The sequence below is a fragment of the Tursiops truncatus genome, chromosome 4 (assembly GCF_011762595.2).
Source record: "Tursiops truncatus isolate mTurTru1 chromosome 4, mTurTru1.mat.Y, whole genome shotgun sequence".
Classification (NCBI taxonomy): Eukaryota; Metazoa; Chordata; class Mammalia; order Artiodactyla; family Delphinidae; genus Tursiops; species Tursiops truncatus.
In genome coordinates this window covers 139,972,548-139,999,469 of record NC_047037.1, presented here as the reverse complement: position 1 = coordinate 139,999,469, position 26,922 = coordinate 139,972,548, and the positions used below count along the sequence as shown (strand labels likewise).

The 26,922-nt window shown below is 49.4% G+C and overlaps 1 protein-coding gene across 1 annotated transcript; it reads right to left on the bottom strand.

The window, feature by feature from the left end:
- Positions 1-378: 378 nt before the first annotated feature.
- LOC101323948 (interferon-induced GTP-binding protein Mx1) lies at positions 379-22,088 on the bottom strand. The gene is given in 14 exon segments (XM_033856099.2): positions 379-1,435; positions 3,781-3,922; positions 4,332-4,454; positions 4,801-4,879; positions 7,655-7,853; positions 9,627-9,646; positions 9,648-9,763; positions 10,411-10,565; positions 11,313-11,376; positions 11,378-11,452; positions 12,673-12,864; positions 17,211-17,336; positions 18,358-18,435; positions 21,942-22,088. Coding segments are annotated over 12 exon segments (1,569 nt in total). The 5' UTR covers positions 17,316-17,336; positions 18,358-18,435; positions 21,942-22,088; the 3' UTR covers positions 379-1,136.
- Positions 22,089-26,922: the final 4,834 nt, after the last annotated feature.

Sequence of the window (26,922 nt, the reverse complement as noted above, 5' to 3'; positions counted from 1 at the left end):
CGCCAGGAAAACCGTAGCGACAGCAAAGAAGAACGCTTGGCAACACGAACACCTCTGATTCTGGTCCCTTGTTGGTATTGGAGCAGTTACTCAGTCCAGCCACGAGGGGGCGCCAGCCTCCAAGTGTCCAGAGCATCCCCTCTCGTACATGAATTCGCATATTGTCCCAAAGCAATGAGGATCACGGAGTCCTGAGTGTCAGAAGGGCCCTGGGATGGGGGTGCGGGTACGGTGGGGGCTGGGTGGGAGGGGACAGTGTAGCTAGTTCACCCCCCTCCCCCCAACAACAAGCGGTTGTCCCACTGGGCCTGGGAGTGGACAGCTCGTGAGATAGCCACTCCCTTCCTGGCGGGCTGTCTGCGTGCGCCCCCAGCCCTGCCCAGTCCAAGGACACTCAGGACCGTGCTGTGCTCCTTCTGGCCAATTCACGGTTAACGGTCCACCTTCTCTGCCCCCCAGACCTGCATTGGCCTGTAAAACCCCGCTGGCTGGGCAGTGACTTCTCTGGACGTGGGCTTTTTACCTGTCAGCCTCATGCCAGGTGGCCAGCGGTTAAGCAGACTGGACACTTGATCAGCACACGTTATACACAACGAATGCCGATTGCTTCACATTCTGTCCCATTTCTTTAACTGGATTCCCCATTTCCCTTCAGCCTCTCATCAATAACCGACCACACTCCTCTGTTCAACTGTTCGCTGTGACCTGATCCAGCACCGAGGGAAGCGGTAGTGCCCACCGACTGCTCCAAGCGTTCCCGCCTGCTGTCACTGTCAGACTTCTCCCCCCCAGATAAAGAAGGTGTCAGAGAAATGTCTGGTCGAAACGAGTTTATTACAAATCAAAGAAATAGGCTTCTGTGTGCATTCACACACGTGGCACTAATGCCCCTAAAACGTCGGGTGTGAAAGGCCACTACAGAAACCGGAATGACCCTCTTAGGATGCTGTGTGGGCATCGGTAACTGATGAAGTGATGCAGAGAGCACAGGGCAGCCGTGGACCATCTGTGTAAATCACTTTATGCCCGAAGCCAGCGTGCCCATCACAGCTTCTTACTAGGTCGTCATCCACTAACAGCAGGGATGACGGCTACAGTCTGACTGCTAACCACTGGCGCAACTGTGAAATGATCAGCTAATGACGCGAGGCTGGCAGGGAAAGATGTCGGTCGCCGGCTCCCTGGAGACCCCGGGGCGGGGCGGAGGGCGGGTTCAGCCGGGGAACTTGGCGAGCCGAGCCCGGGTCAGCCGCTGCAGCGGCTCCCTCGGGAGCTTCCTCCTGTCGCTGGTGTCGCTGCGCTCCTTCAGCAGCCTGTCGTACTTGTCCTTGTTCTGCAGCAGCTGCAGCATCCCCTTCCGCAGCTGGCCGAACGTCTTGAGCATGAAGAACTGGATGATCGAGGGGGTGTGGCTGGAGATGCGGGTGCTGACCTCCTGGCAAGAAGGGAGGGGCAGTTCACAGGAGGGTGAGGGGCTGCGGCCGCCAGGAGACCCTGACGTCACCGAGGAGCCCCCGGCACGGACGAGACCTGGCGGGTGCAAAAGCTCCCCACCTGGGTTTCAAAGGCACCCTCGTCCTCTGTGCTCCAGGAGGCACCGCGTCGGGGGCCAACCCCAAGCCTGGGCTCCCACCAGCCTCTCCTGATCACTAAATGCTTACTTCTGATGCAAGAGGGTAAAATGTGCTCTAAAAAGGTTAATGGGCAGACTGAGTACAAAAACTCTGCCCCGAAGATTTTATAACCTTTTTTTTTTTAAATCAAAGCTAAAATTATTTAGCAGAAAAGGAGCTGGGCTATCAAAAACCACAGAAGGGAGCTCTCTGAGTTCTGGGCACGTTGAAAGCTCGTTTCGACCTTCCTTTCTCCCTCTCTGTAACTCAGCAGGACCCAGTGGGGTCCTGGGACAATATCCCCTCCTCACCCCACCCATGTCCTCTGCTTTCCTTTTGTCTCTAAAAAAAGAAAATGTATCCAAAGAATAAATTTAATCTGAGAAATGAAAAAAGGCAGCAACAAAGGAAAATAGTCAAGCCAAACAAAATAATAACAGTTTAGCCGCTAAACAAAGTCAAGGACCTTTAGTCCCTCCTCAAGGGCTACAGACAGTATTTTGCGCCATGTCCTCTGAGCTGCTTTACAGAGACTAAAACCCCCACCACATAAAAGAAGTTAATCATATGCTGCCCACAATCACGTAGCCCCCAGATCAGTTGGAACCAGAGGGTTGAGGATGTTGACGCTTGGTGACCTCACCACCAACCAATCAGAGGAATGTCCACGAGCTCATCACGTACCTCTTTAGCATGTTAACCCTTCCTCTTTTCCCTACAGAATCTCCAAACAAAACCTGGAAAATGGGGAATTGGTTCTTTGGGCCATGAGTCCACCTTCTCCCCAGGATTGCCGGCTTCCTGAGTAAAGCTGTCTCTCATTTTACCCAATACTTGTCTCTCAGTACTGGACTCTTGAGCCATGAGAAGCAGAACCTGAGTTGGGTAATGTCACCACACCCCACCTGCTAGTGCAAAGTTTCTCTTTCCTGAGATAAGTTGATCTCTCAACAAGCTGATATATACTGGTACTGTAGCAAGTTCTGCAACCTCTCCGTGCTTCACTTCCCTTCTTTATAGTATGAGCACCTGGCCTCATGGGAGGGCTGAAAAGATTACATGAGCTAAAAACAGAAGTTTATAAAGGTGCCAGGAGTGGAGCAAGCACTCAGGGTATGTGCGTGGAGGGAATCAGTGAGCTGGAGCTGGAACACATGCTCCGTGCCCCAGGATGAGGGCAGGCGAGGGATGGGACCGCCAGTGTTACCAATGCAGGGCGGGAGAGAAGGGACAGGCAGATGAAGGCATTCCAGGGGGATGCTGGGGCCAAGAAACCGACGTCTGATGTTGGAGAATGGACACCAGCTGAAAGGAAGGGCTGGTCTGTCTGACCGGCAAAACCACACACCCAAACAGCTTTTGAGAGTCTGGTATGAACATGGCTGCAAAAGTCATTTTCCCGTTGTCCTGGAGATCATCCAAATCATCCCTGGTTTTGGTGAAGTAGGAGATGGGTAACGTTCAGCCTGTGACCCGCGTGTAACAGAAGCAGGGGCGGCCAGGCAGAGCCACACAGCGGGAGGGGAGCAGCACGGGTCAGACGGGGAAGGAGAGGGAAAGCCTTTCCTGCCGGGGAGCTATCTGGTGAGCACAGTAGCCCAGTGAGCAGGGCTGGTGCAGAGTTCTTCCTGACCAAGTGGGTGTGGGGGAGCTGAGGTGGTGGGCCACACAGAAGGGCCACGTTGGCATGAGACCATCTCTTGGGAGCTGAGAGGAAATTTCTGAGTAGTGAAAATCAGCTCCCCTGGACCTCTCCGTTGTATTTTCTTTTCATCACCGCAACTGTAAGATCCATTACGAGACACGTCAGGCTTCAAGGCCTTGGTGGGTTAACCAAGATCAAACTGGGTTATTTCAGGGGCAGCACCACTGGGAACAAAAAGAGTGTGACACACATGATATGTCGACTTGCTCACTATTGAGGGAGGGCTGATTCTTCTGAGAGTCATGACTGATATGGGCCAATGAATCTGTATTTTCTCTCTAGGTGTCCTCTGAAATCAGTACTAGGTACTTGCTGGCCAGAGTTCAGGGATCTGAAACAGCACATGTGGCTTTCACGCCACTAACCCCTTCCTCTGGGCGTCCTTCACCGACTGCATCACCCAGCCCCGCGGCCCTGGACTCAGCTTGACTTGCAGGGTTTCCCATGGTGCCTTGGACTCACCTTTCCGGAAACTGTTTGCAACCACAATACTCCATCTGTAGAACTCGGTTCGCATTTTGTTAAACAGCCGAGAGTCACGCTCTCCCACGAATTCTTCCCCTTCTATTATATTAGTGATCTCTTTATTAAATGCATCAATTTTCTGCCAAGAAGAAAAACGTTAAGTATCAGCGGAGATATTCCAAATACAAGCAATGTAGTTTGGCGGTCGCATGCGTGCAGAGGGTGGGCGAGCCCTTCTCTGCTGCCTTACAGGCCCGGGTGCGAGGACAGGAGAGAAGAGGCTTTGGCAGCAGACAACCCCAAACTCCCCTCACTGCCCGGGGGTCTCGGGTGAGCGCGCTTGAGGAAGAGCCGATGCTGTGAATGGGATGGCCTGCCACTCCCTGCCCACCATCCTCCAACCCCAGCCCCTTTCTGGTGCTAAGTGGCCAGAAGGAGTCCGGATCAGCTTTAGGGGAGTGAAGAGAGACGTGCACAAGGCCCACGCACGATCCCTTTGTAGACAGTGACGTGCGACTCTCCGGCTTGGTGCCCCTGGCAACACTCACATCTATCAGAGAGAACATCTTCCCACTTGCGTCTTCCGGGATATCTGAGCCGTACTTCTGTAGCTCCTCTGTTATTCTCTGGTGACTCTCCTTTATCTGATTTTCTAACAGGGGCAGAGATTTCTGAGGAAAATAGAAAACAGTGGAAAGCCATAAATAGGAAGAGGGAATGAGTCAAGTTTGGCGATGACGGGAAAGGAAGAGTTAGTCCAGTGCTCATAAGATGCCACTTTGTAATCAGGCCAAGTGGATAGTTTATGAGCATCCCACTCAACGTGTGGTCCTCTGACAGGCAACATCCACACCACCTGGGAGAATCCCGGGCCACATCCAGACGCCCTGAATCTGAGCCGGCATCTTCACGAGATGCACAGGAGATCCACGTGTGCTGACGTTTGTTAGCCGACACGGTTAAGCTTTGTGTCTGCAGGATTCTATTCAGAGATTGGACAGCTTTGCAAGTACTTACACAGATGTGCGTGATGAGTTCAGTGGTCAGTCTTTCAGCCAGGCACGGGACCGTGGCCCTTCCTTCCTCCAGAAGATCCCTGTGAGAGAAGACAACGTACGTGTCCATCTGGGTCTAGCCAGAAAATGCAAGTCGGCTCTGCTGCTAGGGAAAGCCAAGGCAAATCCAGTTACTTCCCGCTGGATGGGATGTCCTGCATCTGGTCCCCAAGAAATGTTCAGAATTGGATTGCATAGAATTGACTGAATTTCAGTAACGTTAGGTATTTCAAAAATGGTATAGAATGATCGCTACCAGCTGATATATTGTGTCTCATGACATCTGACTATAGAAATGGTCTTTATAAAAATATACAGTCACCTCTAGATACATTTTCATAACGTGCACATACCCTTCTATATACGTGATGCACGTCAGTATCGAGCCTCGTGAAAATATACTGACACAGGTTTACGGATGAACCCTGAACTGGGGGACCCACCCTTCCCCAAGAGGAGAACTTAAACCATGGGCTGGTTGGAGGAAGGAAGCCAAGCCCTTCTCTCACTCTTTCCAAATATGTGTTTGCAGGGTGAGTTATTACATGATATTCTATATTTTAAGGGACTTTTTAGGATGAAGGGCGGCCAGGAAGCATGAGTCCACACACCTCTTTGCAAGAGTACACTCGTACCTAAGTTTCAGTGTCCACACCTGTCAATTTTTAAAATTTTAAAATATGCATAACATAAAATTCACCATTTCGGTCGTTTGTAAGCCCACATTCATTGTTATTAAGTACAATTACGTTGCTGTGCGTCCATCACCACCATCCACCTCCAGAACTATCCCATCTTCCCCAAATGAGACTCTGTCCGCATTAAACGTCTCCCCCTCCCCCTCCCCCCAGGCCCTGTCTCTATGAATATGACTCTTCTAGGGGCCTCGTACAAGTGGAATCATACAGTGTTTGTCTTTTTCTGACTGGCTTATTTCACTGAGCATAACGTCCTCAAGGTTCATCCGTGTTACAACATGTGCTAGAATTTCCCTCCTTTCTGAGGCCGAATGCTGTTCCACTGTATGGACGGACCACATTCTGTTTATCCCATTCATCTATCAATGGACACTCGGGTTGCTTCCATGCTTTAGCTAGTGTGAATAATGCTGCTATGAACACAGGTGTACAAGTGTCTCCTCTGAATTATATGTCTCTGCAGGCTTCCGGGAGCATCAAATGTGATAACGTTTACGAAGGACATGGGTCTCCACCTACGTACACATGTGTGCACACAAGGGATCTCAGTGACTGTGTCACTTTTTTCTCCACATCTTATAAGCTCCTTTTCATTGGCATCTCATTGCACAGCAGTCTAATGGTTGCCAACGCTGTGATCTCTTATTCTGGTTCATTTATATAAATCCCATGATTTTCAACATTTAGATTCCAAATTTTCACAATTAAAAACAAATCTGTGGGCTTCCCTGGTGGTGCAGTGGTTGAGAGTCTGCCTGCCGATGCAGGGGACGTGGGTTCGTGTCCTGGTCAGGGAGGATCCCACGTGCCGCGGAGCGGCTGGGCCCACGAGCCGTGGCCGCTGAGCCTGCGCGTCTGGAGCCTGTGCTCCGCAACGGGAGAGGCCACGGCAGTGAGAGGCCCACGTACCGCAAAAAACAAATCTGTAAAAAAAAATATTGTACAATATTGCTTATATGTGGAATCTAGAAAAATGGTACAGATGAACTTATTTGCAAAGCAGAAATAGAGACACAGATGTAGAGAACAAACTTATGGATACCAAGGGGGAAGGGGGGGTTGGGATGAACTGGGAGATTGGGATTGACATATTCACATTACTATGTATAAAATAGATAATGAATGAAGACCTACTGTATAGCACAGGGAACTCTACTCAATACTCTGTAATGACCTATATGGGAAAAGAATCTAAAAAAGAGTGGATATATGTATACCTGATTCACTTTGTTGTACACCTGAAACTAACACAACATTGTAAAGCAACTATACTCTAATAAAAATTTAAACAAAAAACAAACCTGTGCTGAATATCCTTTAGCCAACATTAGTGGATACATCTCTGATTACTTTCCTGGGTGGAATTCCTAGAAATGGAACTCAACCTCGGACACGCACCTATGCAGACCGGTTCGCATGTGACCTCAGCACACATTCCCAGCAGCAGAGGTGAAGGTCCACGCCCCTCCTTTCCCACCAACTCTACATCTTCTCATTGTTTCAAATCTAACCAATTTATCAGTCTTCTCTTTTTTAAAAAATGTCATTTTTGGCATTAGGGTTAGAAAGACTTTTATGCTGGGATTATAAATTCTCCGTCTATATTTTCTTCTGGGATGCTTATGGTGCCTTTCTTGTACTTAATTTTAAACTTCAACTGATATTATATTTTGGTATCCCATGTTAAGTAAGGTCACGATTTAATTTTTTCCCAAATATTAAACAATTATCTCAATGCCACTGATGGATGATCCAACAGACATAGCCCAGGGATTTGAATTGCCACATTCATCATAGACCAAATATATGTATCTGAGTCGTATTTCTGGGTTTTCTACTTTGTTTCTATCCTGTTTCACTTACGTTTATATTCCGGTTCCAGAACCATACTATTTCAGTTATTGCAAAAACCTCTGCCTTATTTTGACGTTTTAAATTTATTCTTTGCAGTACTTTGTGAATTCCTCCTTTTTTCTTCCAGGCAAATTCCATGGTCATTGTCAAGGAACAAACACACATGGACACTCTCAAAATCTGATCTCAGACAGCATCCATTTTCCCCTGTGAGGACGGAGGTCCTTAATTTTGGTTCACACTCGGAAAACACCACCCGCCTACCTGAAATGGGCGTGGTTCCCAAAGAAGTCCTGCTCCTTCTGCAGGGCCTTGGTCAGGCTCAGCTGGTGCTGGATGTCCTGCTGCCCCCGGCACTTGACGATCATGTAGCCCTTCTTCAGGTGGAAGACGAGGTTTCTCACCATGTCCACTACCTTGTCTTCGGTGCTTTTGTCCACCAGATCGGGCTTCGTCAAGATTCCTGCGACCCAGAGACTTTGGTTAGAGAATGCTCACAGCTTCGCAGAGCGAAAAGTAAGGACAGCTCCTGCCCCTGGGAAGGCAGGTCCCCTGGCCCCTGGTTTCCTCCCACCCTGCTTGAGGGCACACAATAGGGCTTGCAGAGCGAAGGTGTGAGGCTCAGCCCCTATGTTCTCCCCAAGCTCACATCACCCAGATCTCAGTTCTCACACCAAAGAGACAGTAGAGTGTAATGGCCCTTTTGTGTTCTTTCTGTCCAGTGGAGGAGTTCACTCTCAAACTTTCCTGTGCATCTGAAACACCTTAAGGTAGGTCTTAAAATGCAGAATCTCAGGCCCCATCCCAGAGATTCTGATTCAGGAGGTTTGGTGGGATCGAGGGACTTGCATTTCTAAAACTTCTGCAATTATTTCTGGTGCAGGTGGGGCCTGGCTCACACTTGGAGGAACACTGGTCCAGCCAGGACCAGCTACATCGCTTGCGGGGCCCATTACAAAATGGAAACGCAGAGCCCCTTGTTCAGACGTTGAGTATTGCAAGATGGCAGCATTAGAGCATCACACCAGGTGTGGACCCTTCCGGGTGCAGGGCCCTGTGGGACTGTCCAGCGAAGCCAGCCCAGGACTAACCCTGAGGTTTACCGTGTCCACTGGTAGCTGCTGCCCTGGCCCAGAGATTCCCATCCCAGGCACGACAGGCAGCAGGACAAGCAAAGAATGAGCACCTGCAGTTAAGGATGGTGGAGCAGAAGGTGGAAGGGACTGGGTCCTGACAGTGTCACTGAACAGCGGTCCCAAGGGAAGCAGCCTGTGCCCAGAGTTCTTGTTAGGCGTGAAAATAAATCGCCATTTGTTTCAGCCACTGTACTCGGGTTCTCTGCTATTTACAGCCAAACGCATTTTTTAAAAATAAAATTTACCATTTTAACCATTTTTAGGTGCACAGTGCACTCCCACGTTGTTGGGCAACCTTGATCACTAACCAGCTCCAAAACCTTTTACTCCTCCCAAGCTGAGACTCTGTCACCACTGAACACCCACTCTTCTTTCCCCCTTTCCCCCCGTTTGACTTCCTGTCTCTATGAACTTGACCACTATAGATCCCTCATATAAGTGGGATCACACAGTATTTGTCCTTCTGCCCTGGCTTATGTCATTAAGCATAATGTCTTCAAGATCCACCCACATTGTAGCAGGTGTCCGAACATCCTTCCTTTTTTTTTTGCGGTACGCGGACCTCTCACTGTTGTGGCCTCTCCTGTTGTGGAGCACAGGCTCCGGACGCGCAGGCTCAGCGGCCATGGCTCACGGGCACAGCTGCTCCGCGGCATGTGGGATCTTCCCGGACCGGGGCACGAACCCGTGTCCCCTGCATCGGCAGGCGGACTCTCAACCACTGCGCCACCAGGGAAGCCCTATCCTTCCTTTTTAAGGTTGAATACTATCCCATTGTATTGATACAACACATTTTGCGTATCCATTCATCTGTCTGGGACACAGGGGTTGTTCTACCTCAAATGCACTGTCAACTGACATAACTGCTTTCTGATTTTGCCTCACCTCCTGAACCCACCATGCCTCTTATAAGCAGGTAGACAAGGATTACAAGCCAACACATGGCCAACAAGAGTCAAATGTGGCCCATTTCATCTGGCCTCAAAGTGTTCTCAAAAGGTTCTCATCTTGCGTGTGTGCCAGGAAGCACCCATTGGATTCAACGGTTGCTTTTCCACTATCAAGCCACCTACTATTTTTAGATTCTTCTGTCTTCTTACCTATGGTCCTGTCCTTGGAGTTCCACCTCCTGAGCCATGCGCAGTGCCTCCACGGTGGCGATGTCCACATTAGCGGGGACTACCACCAAGTTGATGGTCTCCTGCTTAAGGATGTAATTCCTGATGAGAGACTTGATCTGTAAGAAAATGAGAGGGTATGAGAGATGAGACAGGTCCTGACCTTGTACTTGCTTCAGACCCTCCAGGTCTCAGAGGTATTTCTCCAAAGAAGCAACTATGAGAAACGAGCCCACAACACAAGCCTGGGGGCGCTTCCCAAGGCAGAGGAACTAAGTTCTCTGTAGTTCAAACAGGGAAAACTGTGAGGTCTTAACTCTTTAACTATATCCTAAGACCTCAAATCTGACAGTCACAATGAAAAACAAGATGCCAAAAGAATTGCTTGACTATTCCCTAAATCTTTAATCCACAGAGTGAGATTCACTGATCTAGGAATATCATTAGACTTGCTTCTAATGCTCTCTTATGCTCCCCACATAAAACCCCTTCCTAATACGTGCTGGTTTAGATATGGCACAAAATGTAACTATGACCCAAATGAGTCGCCACATAAAACACAAATAAAATGCATTTCCAACTTTGCCTGTTTGCCTTTTTCCACAGAAGCTTCCACCCAACTTGGTGGAGTAGATTTCGACCATCACACTCTCCAAATTCCCCACCTCCTAACACCCACTCTTCAAGCTCCGTCCTGGACTCACTGATGCTCTAATGCAGCCCCACCCCCACAAGGCCCGGGCCAGGATGGAACCTGACGTTTCACCTGATATTCAATGTTGGCTGGCTGATTGCCCACAGCGATCCTGGTGATGCCGGGAAGGTCTATCAGGGTCAGATCCGGGACATGAGGGGAGGTGACTTCCAGACTAATCAGCTCATGACTGATTCCCGTGCCTTCCCCAGCAATGGCAACCTGGGCTAGAGAAGAGGAAGGAAAAAAACAGAATAGAGCTTAGGATGGAATATCACATTACAGCGAATCCTCTGAAAGCAACTTCTACCCACTGTGATTCACGGGTGAGGCACGCAGTGAGTCCCCTACATAGGAATGAGTTCCATTCTGAAAGTGCGTTCATAAGTCCAAGCGTTAAGTTTCCCTTTTCAGATGTCTCACATCGATGATGTAATCTCTGTGGTCTGCATTTACCGAGCCCTGCCATAAATTAGCCTAAACCAGGGTTATGCAAGGACATGCACCCCACTCTTGGAGAAAAAGGACCCCCATTTCTGAATAGGGTTCAGTGATGCCCCAGTCAGCATTTTGGAATGCCTTTTTACCAGGTTAATAGGTGAAGGGGTTCCCTGGTCCCATACCCGTATACCTCTTCCATCAGATCTGTGGGATGGGGAAGCCCTTGAATAAGGGGCCGATACTCCATATTTGGAGACAAGCTTCAAAATTCACACTACGCTCAGGTACGTACTTACATACTAAACAATAAACTACTGAGGTCAGATTCTGTCCAAAGCACTGGTCTTAATGAGAGTAAAAGAAGAGAAAATACAAGAAAGCTGGGGGCCGGATGTAGGGAAGGGAGGGTTCCCAAGGGACCAGGACGGGCCCAGAAAGGGGAGAGTGGGAATGGTGACAGGCAGACCCCACCCACTTCACCTGGTTGACCAGACAGCCAAATAGGCAATGACAAACAAACACGGGACACTTACCTTCACTGATTTCCTTTTCCACCTGCGAAGCATCTGAAATCTCAGTCTCTTTGTCCCGGACACTTGACTTTGCCTTTCCACTCGTCTTCATTCACAAGTGTTTTCAGTTTCAGCACCAGAGGACATCTTGTAACAATACCTAGGAGGTCATTATCCATCAGTTCTATACGCTGCTCTTAACAGTCCTATATGGTGGTCTTAGACCAGTGGTTCTCAAATTTCTATACAATCATCTGGGGAGACTGTTAAAACTGCAGACTTTCTGGTCTCACCCTCTGACACTCCGACACATTCTATCTGGGGTGACTCACGAATGTGCATCTTGACTGTGTGTCTCAGGAGGTGTTTGGCTTGAAAGCCACTTCTTTAGACCCCCTGCTTCACTCCAGTGTTTTCCATCAGCCCAGGTGGCAAACTACAGTGGGGAGCCCCAAACTTCTGCAAATGTCTTCCATCGTCCCCCAGTGCACACACCCCACTCCTATCAGGAAGGGGGACTGCCCCCGCCAGCCCCCCTCACCACAGTCCCCTTACTGTAAACTTCTTCCAAATCCCACCCGCCTTCACATCTGACCCGTATTTCAAGACCCAGCTCAGGTGTGCCTTCTTCCCTGGAGCCCTCACTGATCCTCGGCCTGGTGGCTCAAAAAGCACCACTTGGCAGAGCACCAATCTTCACCTCCCAGATAGAGGGTCACCCCTTGGGAAGGGGCTCAGGAAGGACACCCACGTGCCCAGTGTTCAGGGCTGAGGACCCACATGCATTTACTCAGACCTTCCGCAAGTGCAGGTTATGGACCATCCACACTAAACGTGTGATGAGAGGATGTTATGAATTTGGTCTCCTCCCCCCGCCACCCGGTCAGACTCATATGTTGAAGCCCCTAATGCCCAACGTGACTATACTTGGAGATAGGGTCTATCTTTAAAGAGGTAATGAACATTAAATGAGGTCTTAAGAGTGGGGCCCTAAACAGCATGTCTGGCATCCTTCTAAAAAGAGGAAGAGATCCTAGACGTGGGTGCACATAGAGAAAAGGCCACGTGAGAACACAAGGAGAAGAGGGTCATGTGTTAGCCAAGGACACAGGCCTCAGGAGAAACCAATCCTGCTGACACCTTGATCTCGGGCTTCCAGACTCCAGAACTGCGAGAAGTAAATTTCTATTGTTTAAGCTCCTAGTCTGAGGTCCTCTGTTACTGCAGCCTGAGCTGATTAACATACAGGGCAAGTGCTTAGGCAGCTGTCCAGGGCCTGTGGGAGCTGCCCTCCTGGGGGCCTTCCCAGAGACCTCCCCTTAAACCACTGGTCCCCGGGATGCCTTGTGGCTTGCAGGAGGCTGGCCCGGCAGAGCTTATCGCTGCCTCTGGGAAGAGCGAACCCCGACAGAGCCTCCAGCACAGAGCTCTTGCCCGAGCTCTGGTCCCCAGTGACAGCGATGGTGGGCAGGGCCAGGCCCTGCTCCACGCCCAGGGCCTGCAGGGAGTCGATGAGGTCAATGCAGGGCCGCACCTTCTCCTCATACTGGTTGTACAGGTTGTTCTCAGACCCCTGGAAGAGGTAGAGTGGGAGACCTCTATCATAGCCTGCAGGTCACATGCCATCAAAGATGGACAACTTCAATCAACCTAATATATACAGGTGATTGGAGTTCTCAAAAGAGAGTGGGGGCAAAACAGAAATAAATACTTGAAGAAATAATAGCTAAATTTTTCCCAAGCTTGGTGAAAACTATTAGCCCAAAGATCCAAAAAGCTCGATGAATCCTGAGCAAAGGAAACATAAAGTAAACTACATCAAGGCACATGATAGTCAAATTGCTCAAAACCAGTGATAATGACAAAATGTTTAAAGCAGCCGGAAAATAACATGTGATAAGTACAGAAGAACAAAGTTGAGATTTACAGCACATTTCTCACTAGAAGCTATACAAGTGAGTAGACAGTGGAGCAACCTTTTTAAAGTGCTGAGAAAAACCATCAACCCAGAATTCTCTACCCAGCAAACATATCTTTTAAAATAATGAAAGTGAATAAGGACTTTTTCGGATGTACAAAAGTGAATGAATTCATCACCAGCAGACCTGCACTACAGGAAATGTTTAGGATGTCCTTCAAGCCAAAGGAAGATTATATTGAATGGACTTCTTAATCTACACCCAGGAATTTACACCAGAAATGGTGACCACTATGCTTTTTTATTACTTAATTATCTTTAAAAGACATTTGACTATTTGAACAGAAATAACAATGTATTGTGGGGTTTAAAATATTGATAAAATTAAAAATCATGATAAAATAGCATGAAGGCTGGGAGGGGAGAAATGGACACATTCTATCGTAAGGTTCTTATACATGAAGTAGTATATTAGCACTTGAAGGTAAACTTGATAAGTTAAGGACACATAATATATTCCCTAAAACAGTTTCATTTAATAAGCCAATGGAGGAGATAAAACAGAATCATAAAAAAACTTGATTAATTCAAAAGAAGGCAGGAAAAGAGGAAAGAGGAGATGAAAAACAAGGCAAATAGAAAACAAATAGCAAAATGATCTTTCCAAGCCCGATTACATTAACAATCACAGAAAATCTAAATAGTCTAAATACTCCTAAAACAGTCAAATGACTTTGAAAAAGAAGAGCAGGGTTGGAGGGCTAACATTCCCTGATTTCCATAATTACTATAAAGCTGTAGTAACCAAAACAATGGGATGCTGATGCAAAAATGGAGAAAGAGAATGGAACAGAATGCATAGTCTAGAAATAAACCAATACATTTGTGAACAACTGTTTTTTGACCAAAGTACAAGGGGAATGCAGTGGAAAAAAGGTAGCCTTTTCCTTCAACAAATGGTACTGGGATAACTAAACATCTATATGCAAAAAAAATGACCTTGAATCTATGTTTAACACCATGTACAAAAATTAACTCACAGTGGAACACAGACCCAAATGCAAACTCTAAAACTATAGAACTTCTAGAAGAAAACACAGGAGAAAATCTTTGTGACTATGGATTAGGCAAGGATTTCTTAGATATGGCCCCAAGAGTACAAAATCCATAAAAGAACCAACACATAGATTGGACGTCATCAAAATTTAAAACATCTGATCTTTAAAAGAGACTGTTAAGAGAATGGAAAGACAAGGCACAATGTTTGCAAAGCTTATATCTGACAAAGGACTTGTACCCAGAATATATATATAAAGAACGCCCAAACCTCAACAACAAGAAAACCAACAACCCCAGTGGCGAAGAAAATAAGAAAAAATCACTTTACCTTTTACCTTTTTCTAATTCCTATTTTTGTGCATGCTTTATAATATAATTAAATTTTACTGGAATAGTTGTTTTATAGCATCGTGAGAAGGTGTTCATAGTTTGGACCCGATGAGCCTTTGTGGTCGGGCTGTCCTGTGCCTTGTAGGAGGTGTAGCAGCATCCCTGGCCTCTATTCACTCGTCACTTTGAGTTGTGACAACCAAAATGTCTTCAGAGATTGCCAGGTGTTCCAAAGGGTAAAACTGCCCCCAGATGAGAACCACTGCCTTACAGAATGCCTGAGCACAACATTTCATACATGGGAAATGTTGACAAAATTCAGCAGAGAAGGGGGTACACACACTGACAGGGATGCCCTTGGCCAAACTTTAACGGGGCTCCTTTGAGCCCCCTTCTCCTCTCGGCCTCTCCTTCACCTACTGAGTCCAGACTTATCAAAGAATCGTGCTAAGCCAGTTCACCCAGAATCTCCTCAGCTTTGACAGCCAGTCAGTTCCTTCCTCACCTCCCTTGATCCTAACCTAGTTCCTCTAGGTAATTCTTCCTCCTGTCCTCCACCCTGCCCGCTGGCTATAAATCCCCACTTGTCCTTGTATCCACATTGAGCGTAATCTCTCTCCCCTATTGCAATAGTCTTGAATAAAATCTTCCTTGCCCTTTTTAAACAAGCGTCCTGAGCAATTTTTCTCTATAACAACACTTCAGAAAGGTTCGGAGCACAATTCCCCACAGAAAGACTCGTGGTGGCTGTGCACACACCTGGCTGTACCTTTACACACATCAGTGACCTCAGTCTTAGCCCTCCTTATGGGTTCTTTCTGTTTTCGTTTCTTTATACCACCCATTCATGAGAGTTTATAAAACATGAATACTAATTAGTCAAAATGCATGTACCAACCACCTGGGTTAAGAAAACACATAGTCCCTGTACTTAAGACACTCAATCTACCCCTCCCCAGGCACCTTCCTCCTAAAACCACTTCAGCCCCGGAAGGTTCTTCCATTCTCAGGTTGGTGATAACGATGTCCTTGCCTCTTCATTACAGTTTTACCACCCGTGCATCTTTCCCTAAACAATACGTGGCTTATGGTTGCCTGTTGTGGATGTTTATATAAATGGGATCATACAGTATATTTCTTCTGTGACTTGATTCTAGGGTTCACCATTGTTTATCTATTTTTAGTTTTGTTTTTTTTGGCCACGCCGTTCGGCTTGCAGGATCTCAGTTCCACAACCAGGGTTGAACCCGGACCACGGCAGTGCAAGTGCCAAGCCCTAACCACTGGACCACCAGGGGACTCCCGCACCATTGTTTTCTAGACTCAGCCATCTTGATACCTGGAACTCTAGCTCGTTCCTTTTCACTGCTGTATGGAATCCTACTGCACGAGCACACCACAATCTATGTATGCACTCCACTACTCGTGGGCACTTGTGCTGTTTCTGGTTTTGCTTAGAAAGAATGCTATATGAACGTGGAAAAATGCTTCTCAAACTTCAGCACAAAGAAGAATCACTTGGAGGGTCTGTTAGAACACAGATGGTAGGCACTGTCCCTGAAATTTCTAGTTCACTAGGTCTGGGGGAAGGATATGTGAGTGTGATCACTTCCACGTCAAACTTCCCCGGGGATGTTGATGCTGTTTCTCTGGGGACCACACTCTAAGAACCAAGGTCTACACCTAGAAGTGGAATTGCTGGGTCATAAGACACCTCCTATTCAACCTGGCCGAAAAAGGCGACGCTACATCCGAACACATGGGTCTGAGCACTGGGAGTCCCTCCTGCCCTCCACCCTGCCAGTTACAGCCAGGAGAGAGACGACAGTTATATTAGGGTGGTGGAAAGATGGGTGGACCTTCTAATTTTTCTATGTCCTCCAATGTAGTTTGTAATATTGTTTAAAACATTGTTAAACATTGATTATGAAAATGGAGCCAACTGGGAAGACGCGGAAGATCCATTGTGCTGAAACATGTGACAGCGATAAACAGAGCTCTTCCTAAGTGCCCGGCCTCTACCTCTTCTCAACAGTCACACAAGGTAAATACTATCATTATTCCGACTTCACAGATGGAAAATCGGGCTTCTAGAGGGAAGAATAACCACCCAAGATCACACAGCTGCCAGTGTCAGCACCGGAATCAAATTCAGGTTGAGCTGATTCCAGAAGCCAAGTCTGGTTCCCACCAAAAATATGTCTCGATTCTAGGAGAAAAGACACCACATGGCTTCACCGTGAGGTGGTGTCACAGTGACACCTCAGAGGTTTGAACTCGAGACTGAACCATGATGTGTGCATGTGATAACACAGGGCTCCTCGGGCCCAGTGCCTGGGGCCAATTCCTACACTAGCCCATCAGCATCTTGCCTGGTTTTTCAGACCAAAATTGCACCCCAACCAGCATCAGCTAAGGCAAAACACTGTCTGCATTTGGCTGCAAGAAGGGCCCAAACAGAATGAGTAGAGTCTTTGTATCCACGTCCTGCCCTCAGAGAGATGTGGAAGCGGGAACCTCCAGGCAGCAACGGCATCACTGTATCAGTGGGCAGCCCGCAAGTGGACACAGCTCAGGTCCACACGGAGAGTGGTTTTCAGGTATCAACTTACCGTTTCCTCATTTTTCTCCACCAGATCATCATTTCCATTTAGTAACAGATGACTGGATGCAGAAGGTGAATCGGGTTCTTTGATTTTCAAGTCAGAATGAACCATCTTCTTCCTTTATCAGGTCAGCTTAAAACCAAGTAGGTCAGGATTAACACAATTCAGAAGCTGAGTACATTCAATCATGGAACCAAACCCACCATAAGACACACTGGGACACAGTGGGAGCTCAGAAAGAAATGACAGGACAACTCCAAGGAACCAAGTGTCAAATGAGGACAGATGCTCCCAACCAGCTCAGTGGTCTTCAAGGATATGCTTCCGGATCTCCAAAGACTTTTTTAAACTCTGTATTTCCCATCATGATTGTAGGTTGAACATCAAAAATTTTTTTCACCATAAATTTAAATAGTGGCAAAGGATGAAATTTCTGATGTATCTTTAAGTTTACGTTTAAAAGTAAAATTATTATAAAATTCTTTCCAGTGTAGATGAGGGATTCTAAATATTATGATAATTTAACACCAAACCTGTGTTTTATAAAATATGAACTCCAGGGCTTCCCGGGTGGCGCAGTGGTTGAGAATCTGCCTGCCAATGCAGCAGACACGGGTTCGAGCCCTGGTCTGGGAAGATCCCACATGCCGCGGAGCAACTGGGCCCATGAGCCACAACTACTGAGCCTGCGCATCTGGAGCCTGTGCTCCGCAATAGGAGAGGCCGTGACAGTGAGAGGCCCGCGCACCGCGATGAAGAGTGGCCCCTGCTCGCTGCAACCAGAGAAAGCCCTCGCACAGAAACGAAGACCCAACGCAGCAAAAAAAAAAAAAAAAAAAAATGAACTGCAAGTCTTTTACTCTGTTCCTTTTGATCCCCGACGTCAGATTTTTGTTCCACTTCCCCCACCTAAATGGATCTTAAAGTCATTCATTTTATTTTTGAAAGCATTTAATTGGCCCCCTTATCATACTTGTCTGCACCCAGAAAATACATATGCATATATTTGAAATTCATTAAAAAATTTTTTCTGGGACCATAAGTCTCTAAATATTAAAATATACACATCTAATAATCTTAGATAAAAGTAAATGAAAATATTTCTCCTATGACTTGAAATAAATGTTATAAAAAATATAAAGCACTTACTTACCTCCAATATACCTTCCTTTTACTTGACAATGTAACGTTGACCCGTCGGCAGAAATTCGGAGCTGTTCTCCGACACCTCCTTGAAATCAGGCAAAACATACAAATTAGACCAAAACCCGGGCGAATAAATGATAGCGCTCACCAAGTTTCTTCCCCATTGCTGAGAATGGTGCAAATGAAGGGGGGAGGGATGTGCTTTGAAAGAGATTCACAGTTCCGTAAGTCCTTTTTGTAAACCTTAAATATTTAAACTCTAAGGTAGATGGATAAGGCACAGAGCCTTGCTGTCGATGTACGGCCTGAATCAACACTTTTTTTTTTTTTTGTGATGCTCTTGCTTCTTCTCAAGGGACCCTACCCCAAGGCCTATATGATTTGGGGTCCATACTGGTGCAGTTGAAAGGGCAAGTTTGCTAAAAAAAAAAGTGTACTGGGGGGAGAGGGATGCATTCTGTTCATTGTATAGTGAGAGAAAAGCAATTTTGAAAGGTGATCAATTTTAAAGAGTCCTTATGGAATCTGGCAATCTGGAAATTTATTCCCTAACCACCACCCACCCCCATGCCTTTGGAAAGACTTCGTGTGCCCAGGGGGTCCCGGGCTGGAGCTGGGGCCCCATGTTAGAGACTACAACTTCAGTTGACCTTACTGCACCCAGTCAGGTGGCATCATTAGTCCCCAGGGCTACCACCCCACGACCGTGGGTTCTTTGTGAACAAATTCCCTTCCTCTGTTTGTTTCATCAAATGGCATTCCCTGAGGGCTTCCCTGGTGGCGCAGTGGTTGAGAGTCCGCCTGCCGATGCAGGGGACACGGGTTCGTGCCCCGGTCCGGGAAGATCCCACATGCCGCGGAGCGGCTCGGCCCGTGAGCCGTGGCCGCTGAGCCTGCGCGTCCGGAGCCTGTGCTCCGCAACGGGAGAGGCCACAACAGTGAGAGGCCCGCGTACCGCAAAAAAAAAAAAAAAAAAAGACATTCCCTGAAAGCAAAATCTTGTGACTTTTGTCTGTACATCTTAATTATTTGTACCTATCTTGGATCATCTTTGAAAATCAGTTTGGATCTCAGGAGCAAAGCCATCTCAGTAATAAAAACCAGTTTTACTTATTCATCACATTCAGCATCCGGCTGCACTTGTCAAACTGAGCTGAACGCATTCACCCATTCTGGCCATGCTAGAGTCAAGCCGTGTGACCCTTAGCCCTCAGCCCCGAACTGCTCATGAAACGTCTAACCCCTACCCTGTGCCTGCAGACAAGATGGCAGGGAGCTTCGAGGCGGGCACAGCACTGGGAATCTCTCTCCTTTCCAGCTCCCAGCTCCCCAGTCCTGCACACCCACACTGGTCAGTAGTGGGGTTACTGCACCAGGCTCTTCTCTCACTCCAAAGGTTGGGGAGGGGAGGGATGGGGAGAAACTGCCCCGGTGCTGTGGGTTCTTTCCATTCTGTCTGTCCACTCAGGTTCCCCCTGTCCATGGGGGTGGCTGGCTGGCGGTACCTCCCCCTCCCCCTTAAGATCTCCCAGAGTGCGTTTGCCTATGTCTCCCAGACCCAGATGCCATTCCCCAGTGTCACTGGAGAATCCCTGCAGTGGAGGGCGGGGAGGGGATCAAAGGGTTGCCCAGGGGAGCTCTGTCCTTGTGGGAAAGCTTCCTCAGCCCAGTCTGCAGAGAGGAGCAGGGATGTGAGGGAGGATTGGCTCCCCTAAGCCCTAAATAAGGGCCACCTACCAAGCAAATTCAAGAAAACACCGGATTCAGTGTCTGCAAACTGCCCAAATAATTCAGTCCAGTTAACCCTCTCAGGACTTAGATTTGCTTTTTCTCATCAAAGTGTTTTGCCTTCCAGAAACTCACTGACATTTACATTGTTTATGATTGTAATAGGGAAGAACAAATCTGACTCCATATTAGATCTGTTTCTTTTACTTTTAACCTTTATATTCTATTCCTTTTGCTACAAGTTAATCATTAAAGAGATGTCGCCTGTAGCTTAAAGTAAATGTCATGGCCCCCAAGCCTGAATGTAAAATGAAAATACCTTTTCAGCTCACAGGAAACACTCTGACCCAGCCCACCTGTGTATGGCTGCAGGAAAGAAGAAATTAGCACACCTCCTCCAGTCAGGCTGAAATCCAGAGATATTTGCAACAATTTAAGGCCTTTCTGCTTTACCTCTTCACCTCCCCGCTCTTTGTTGTACGAAAGAAACTAGCATCCAGACCCCGGGAAGAGGGTTCTCTAGGTCATCGGTCGTCCGTCTTCTCGGACTCCCAGCTTTCCGAATAAAGTCCTTATTCCTTACGCCCAACACCTCATCTCCCAATTTACTGGCCTCTCCCAGGGCGAGCAGAAACGCGCAGACTCAGTAATTTGGTTAAAAGGTTAAAATCTTTGGTTAAAATCTTGTACTTTAGACCTAAGTCTCTCTATCAAATCAAGATGAGCTGAGTATCGGGAGGTGGGCGGAAGAGAAGTGAAGGACCTGGGGGGGGGGGGGCGGGGGGAGGGCACGTCCACAGGCCGGTGGGGAACTTCCTGGCCAGCAGCTCTGTTCTCAAGTAGAAAGATGACATGAACATTTTAGGAGTCTTCTGGGGACTTCACAGCTGAGGGGGAGGTGGGGGGAAGGGTTGACATCACTTGACCTTACTTCCGACAAAAACTTGATTTAAAATTGGACTGAATGATTCCGAGGATCCCACACGCGCAGCTCTGCGGTCACCCGCGGTGGGGTCGGGGCGAGGAGGGCTGCGGCGCAGGTCTCATCAACGCCTGGGTTTCCCGTCAGCCCCCAGGGCTGTCCTACCTACCTCCATCCTGAAGACTAAGTGTGCCGGCTCCACGCCGTCGCACCCGGCTGCACAGGCTACGAGGAAGGCAGACCCTGGGCAACTCTCCATCCCCTGGGTTAAGGGTCCTCCACGCAGGGCACTTCTGCGTATGCCCCATCTCTCGGGCCAGCCCTTGCTTCCTATAGGGCGGCTCCGGCACCCAAAACCTCCCAGCGACCCTCCGCTTCAACCTCCCTCTATTCAGAAGGATTGGTGAAGACCCCTGGTCCATGCGCTTCCAAGGAAACCCCCGGGCAGCTGACTTGTCTGGTTTGCACTCCTTAGCAGGAAATATAAACTGATATATGAAGCTTGGTCAGCCGTTTGGGGTGCGCTCGGAGGTCACGCAGCAGTGGATGTGAAATTTTTGCAGTGCGCCCCTCTTAACCGGCTCCCTCGGAGACCCTCTTTGACCCCATCCCCTCCACGTGCCCACCTTCTCAGGCAGAAAAGCCGCCAGTTTGGGGGGTGGAGGACTGTTTTTGATGCATCACGCAGGAGCCTCAGCAGCGTGTCGGTAGGAAAGTAGAATCAGCGGTGCTCTCAGCCCAGCCAACGTCGCCATTACTATTACTATCGTCATCATCATATTCATTATCATGTCAATATCACTAATAATCATGATCGTTTTTACTACTACTAGCTTGCGCAATACCCGCAGCCCGGAGCGCTCAACTCCCAGCCAGCCGCCCAAATGCCCCGAGGCCTCTGGCCGGCGGAGGGTGCCCAGACCCAGGAGCGCGACACTTACCGTCCGCGTGCAGTGACCGGCGCCAGGCGCCCGCCGCTCTTCTGCTTTAAGCACCGCGAGCGCCGCCCCTCGCTCCCCGCCCGCCGCTGGTCGCGGGCAAACGAAACCCTCACGTTCCCAGGGCTGCGGGATTAGAAACGAAACGTAATGCGTAGTGCACCAGCGCCTCCGGCGGCCCCTGCGCCCCGCGCCCCCAGCCTCCTCGAGGCCCCCCGGGTGTGTCCCCGCACCAGCAGCATGCCTGGGAGCTTGCGGGAAATGCAGATTCTCGGCGCCCACCCAGACCTGCTGCATCAGAAACTCTCGGGCGCAGGACCCAGCTACCTGAGCTTTATCCGCCCCTTCTGATGGTTCTGGCACGGTTTGAGAACCGCTGCTCTGACAGTCCCGAGTCATCCAAAGCTGAACGTAGCTTTGAACTTAGCTTTGAACTTAGCCGGTGCCTTAAACCTCTGGTCTTCTGAACAGATGCTTGATAACTGGGTGTCTTAAAACCCTGCCGTAGGTTCACTGGGAACATTCCTGCACCAAAACGGATTCTTACGCATTCTAAGCTCATGGCAGCTCCCCACCCCAATTCTTCCTCCCCCCTCAGACCCACATCATCCTCCTTTCTCAATTCTCCTTATCTTCTTCAAGCCCTCCCTGGAGTTTAGCTCATTTGCTTTCTTCAGGATGGAAGTGGGTGGAAGATGGAGGGGAGGGGTGGCAGGGTCAAGCGGACCAAAAAGTGGCCCTTCCAGTGAGGGCCCTGTGGGGGGCAGTAACCTTTCCCCTTGGAAGGAGCTGGCACCGCACCTCCCTTCCCCTTTGCTCAGCTAACGAGCCCGGACAACAAGCCTCCTCCCTACAAGGACCCCTATGATTAGGAAGAACATCCCTCACGCCACACAAAGACCCAGGACCTGCTGCCTTTCCAAGTGCTGTGGCCAGGTGTCGACTGAAAGAAAAAAAAAACACACACACACCTAAAAATTGAGAATCATGTTTTATTTGGTGGACTTACTGAGGACTTACCCCAGAAGATGGCCTCTCAGATGGCTCTGAGGGACAGCTCCAAAGAGGTCAGGGAGGAAGCAGGATGTATAGGAGTTTCTGTAACAAAAAGCAGGTAGTTGGAACGTCAAAAGATTACTGTTAATTAAAGAAAAACCAGACATCTCAAGTGAATGACTTCAGCACTTTTCTATGTATGGGAAGATGCAAGAGTCTGGGCTCATAGAAATCACTCCTTTGATAGGCACCTTAACCATCTAGGGCCAGTATCCTCTTTTTCTCCACGCTGAATCCCCTCAGAATGCACAGTCTCCGGTAGCCGCAGTAGCTGATGGTTTGAGGGCTGCAACATCCTTCGTCTACTGATAGAGCAGGGGACGTTCTTCACGCACACAGGGAAAGCTTGGATGGAACCAAACTCAATACGGTGGCACCCAAAAGCAGGGGAGGAGGCCCCACGGAGCAGCTCCCTGGCCTGACGGCTGCCGTGCTCTGCAGGGTCCACTGCTGGGGTCTGGGCAATCCCACCCAGGGTGGTCTGATGGGAGAACACACGCTTCCCCAGTAATTATCCAGGAACACTTGCCTAGCTGCTTCCCTGTCTGGGCCTCGGTTACTTCCTTGTTACAAAGAAGAGTGAAGGCTTAACTCTGAGGAATGATCTTACTTCCTGAAACCACATGAGGCTCTCCCTGTGATTCTGGTTCAGGCATGAATTCAGAAAGAGCCGCTAGCAAAAGTGAAAACTGGCTGGGGCCAAAGCCAGCGCCAGGGCCAGGGCTGGGGGCAGGTGAGTGAGTGAGGTGCCTGGGGTGCAGGATTTAAGGAGCTGCTCACTTTCAGTAGGTCAAGTGCATCCTTAATGTTGGTGCCCAGTTGCTTCACACTCCTCCCGCTCTTGCCTCCTGGCCTCCTGCTGCTTCCAATATGCACATTAGATGGCAGTTCCAAGAGCCCCGGGGCGCGTTTGGGGTATAATTGAATAATAACACAGTAATAGCTCATACGCACCAGGCCATAGTACGTGTTGGGCGCCAGCCTGAGAGACTAGCTCACCTTCACAACCACCCTGTGAGGGAAGTAAGATTGACAGGCCCATTTTACGTACGAGGAGACTGAGGCCAAGGAGTTAGATTACTGCTAGCCCCCTTGGCTAGGAAGTGGGGGAGCTAAGATTGCAATCTAGGCTTTTATTCCCAAGCCTGTGCTCTGTAGCACCTTCTCTCCATGCTAAAATCGACAAGACGCAGCTCCTGTTCTCAGGAAGCTCACAGCCTTTCACCTGAATTGCTGATGATTCTTTCCCTACTAAAGAGACATTGATGACTCTATATTCTAACAGATGAGTGTCAAACTCTTAGCCCTTGAGAATTGTCCTCCAGGCTCAGCACCCCACTTCTGCTGGCCTATCTGTCCCCCTGGGCTCCTGGAGACATTCTCCTCCCTTGCTAAGTCCCAGCGGCATGCTCCCTGTCTCTGCAGCTGCCCTAGGGAGCTCCTTCTAAGCCTGGGTCACACCTCTTCCAGCCTCCGCTTACCCTGGCTTAGCTCAGGCAAAGATGCTTCGCACCCCAGATGGATGTTCTAAATAGTGGAGCATGTAGCCACCTCCTCAATGGGGCTGTCACCTGGACAAAGTTCTCATCAAGCTTCGATCCCTCCAGTGCCTTCCACCCAGCAACAGTAGTTGCTTAGTAATCATAGGTTGAGTTTCATTGGACTGAGCACAGCCATCTCAGCCCCTGGGGATCCCACCATAGCGTGCGCCTGGCCCTACCCTCTTACTAACGTCTCTTAACTCCATTAAAACGTGTCTGGCAAAAACACAGCATCCACAGGAGAGCATATCAGGGGCCAAACAATCACACTGATCCCAGAACTCCTGCTGCCTGTGCAGTCACGGGTGCCCAGGGCTCTGCAGGTCTCTGGTCCTGGTCCTGCCCTCTCATCACCTGCATGGCCTGGCCTTGCAGAAGACAGGTGAGCTGGTGCTTATGGGAAACCAGGCCCGACAAGCTTCCAGGCATCGCTCCCCACCTGCAAACCGGTGCCTTTACTCAGACACCTGTGGGAAGCGAGCGGCACCCTGTGCAGGGATGGGAGGGGTGGAGGTATTCCAGCGAGCTCAGCTTGGCGTGCCCCATTGCCTGAATGTAGCGCCGCCTCAGTATGCAAGAGCTTCCATTTCAGGGCGCTTGTCCTCCGCCTGCGCGCTGGGCTTCTTCCCAGAAAGCAGCCTGCCTCCGTCCTTCTCCAGGCCTAGTGGACTTGCTTTCTGGGAGTCCCACGCCCCAACTCCCCTATTCCCCAGGACCATGGCCTTGTCACGCTGTCTTGGCCATTTTGAACGCCCTGTCTGCCACCAGGCCGTCAAGGGCGCGGACAAGTTCGTGATGTTTGCTGTTGTACTTGGGGTCCAGCACAGTTCCTGGTACATAGTATTTCAATAAATGTTTCTAGAATGAATGAATGAATGATGAGTCGGAGGACTGGCTCTGGCCTTGCAGACGTGGTCCTCACGTGACCTCGGAGAGTTACCCTAAGCCGCTCAGTTTCTTTCTGATCTGGCGTTTCCCAGTCAATTCAAGCTCGGTTTCGGTTTCTTTGCTCAGATAAAGTGAAGTCCAGCTGCCGCCCCCCAAGAATCCAGGGGCAGGAGAGGCGGGGGCGGAGCTCGGAGGAGGAGGGGGCGGTACCGGGTGGGGGTGGAGCGCGTTGGAGTGGAGGACGCCGCGTGAGGTGGAGGGGGCGGAGTCCGGAGCAAGGGGTGGTGCCTAGGGGGAGGGGCGGTGTGAGGGCTCCGCCCCCAGGCCGGCCAAGTTGTCGCGGCCGCACGCGGTAGGGTGCGCTGCGCTGCTGCCTGGACGTTGCATCAGGTCCGGACGCAGGTCTTCCGGAGCCCGGCGGCACGCGGGGCTGCGGGGTAACCCGGAACCACCGCGGTAATGCTCCCGTGTCTGATGCTACCAGGCCGAAGCGCAGAGCAGCGCTCCGCGGCCGAGCGCCCCATCAGTCCCGCCAGAAGCGCCAGCGTCTGGCGTCACTGCCACGTTTTGTTTTCTCTTCTGTGCTGGTGACATAGACCTGGCTTCTCAAAGGCTGGTTCCAGGACGAGCAGTGTTGGCTTCACCTTGGAGCTTGTTAGGAACACAGGGTCCGTCACTCTGCTGGAGCTGAGTGGCCCCGGGACCAGGGCCACTGGTGGCCCTGGGACCAGGCTTAGTGTACATGGGGCCATTCCAAAATCATTTTTTCCTGGATAAGGGTCAGCTGTCTGTCTGGCATTCGTCTGGTGATCAACACTTGGTGAAAGTTTGCTTTAACGATGAAGGAGACAACAGCACGTGTTCCCTGCCTTCCCAGGACCTCTCCCAGGGGGTAACAGGAAGAAGCCCAGGCCGTTCTTTCCACCAGTTCTTCAAATTCCAACCCAGGCTGCTCATTCCTCCTCTGCGTGCAGCTAAGCTCCGTGTTTCATGGAATAGAAAGTGGAGGGAGCCCAACACAGTGTCTCTGTGTCAAAGCTGTCATCTCTTGCTTATGGGGCATCTGGAGTGACCATGTCAGGTACTGGGCTAATTTCTCTACACATATGATCTCTAATATTGCAAAAATACATCAAATAGTAAATGGAGCTCAGAGAGATGGACTTGATCTCAGGTGGCCTCAGCCTGCCACGGCTTGAAGCAGGATTTTGGTTCCCTGGCCAGAGACTGAAGTCAGGCCGTGACAGTGAGGCCCCTGAATCCTAGCCACTAGACCACCACAAGGGCCAGTGGCCAGTGATAAGGCCCCTGGACCGTTGGCTTTGTAGAAATAAATTTCCACAAAGAGGTGGAAAGTAGTGAAACAAGAAAAGTGTTTATTAGGAGGAAAAAGGGTACGTGTGAATAGGCACACACTTGCGGGCTCAGAGAGAGAGTTGTGCCCTAGTGCCAGTTTGAATCCCTTACATGGGGCATTTCTTCCGGGTTTCCTCTGGCCA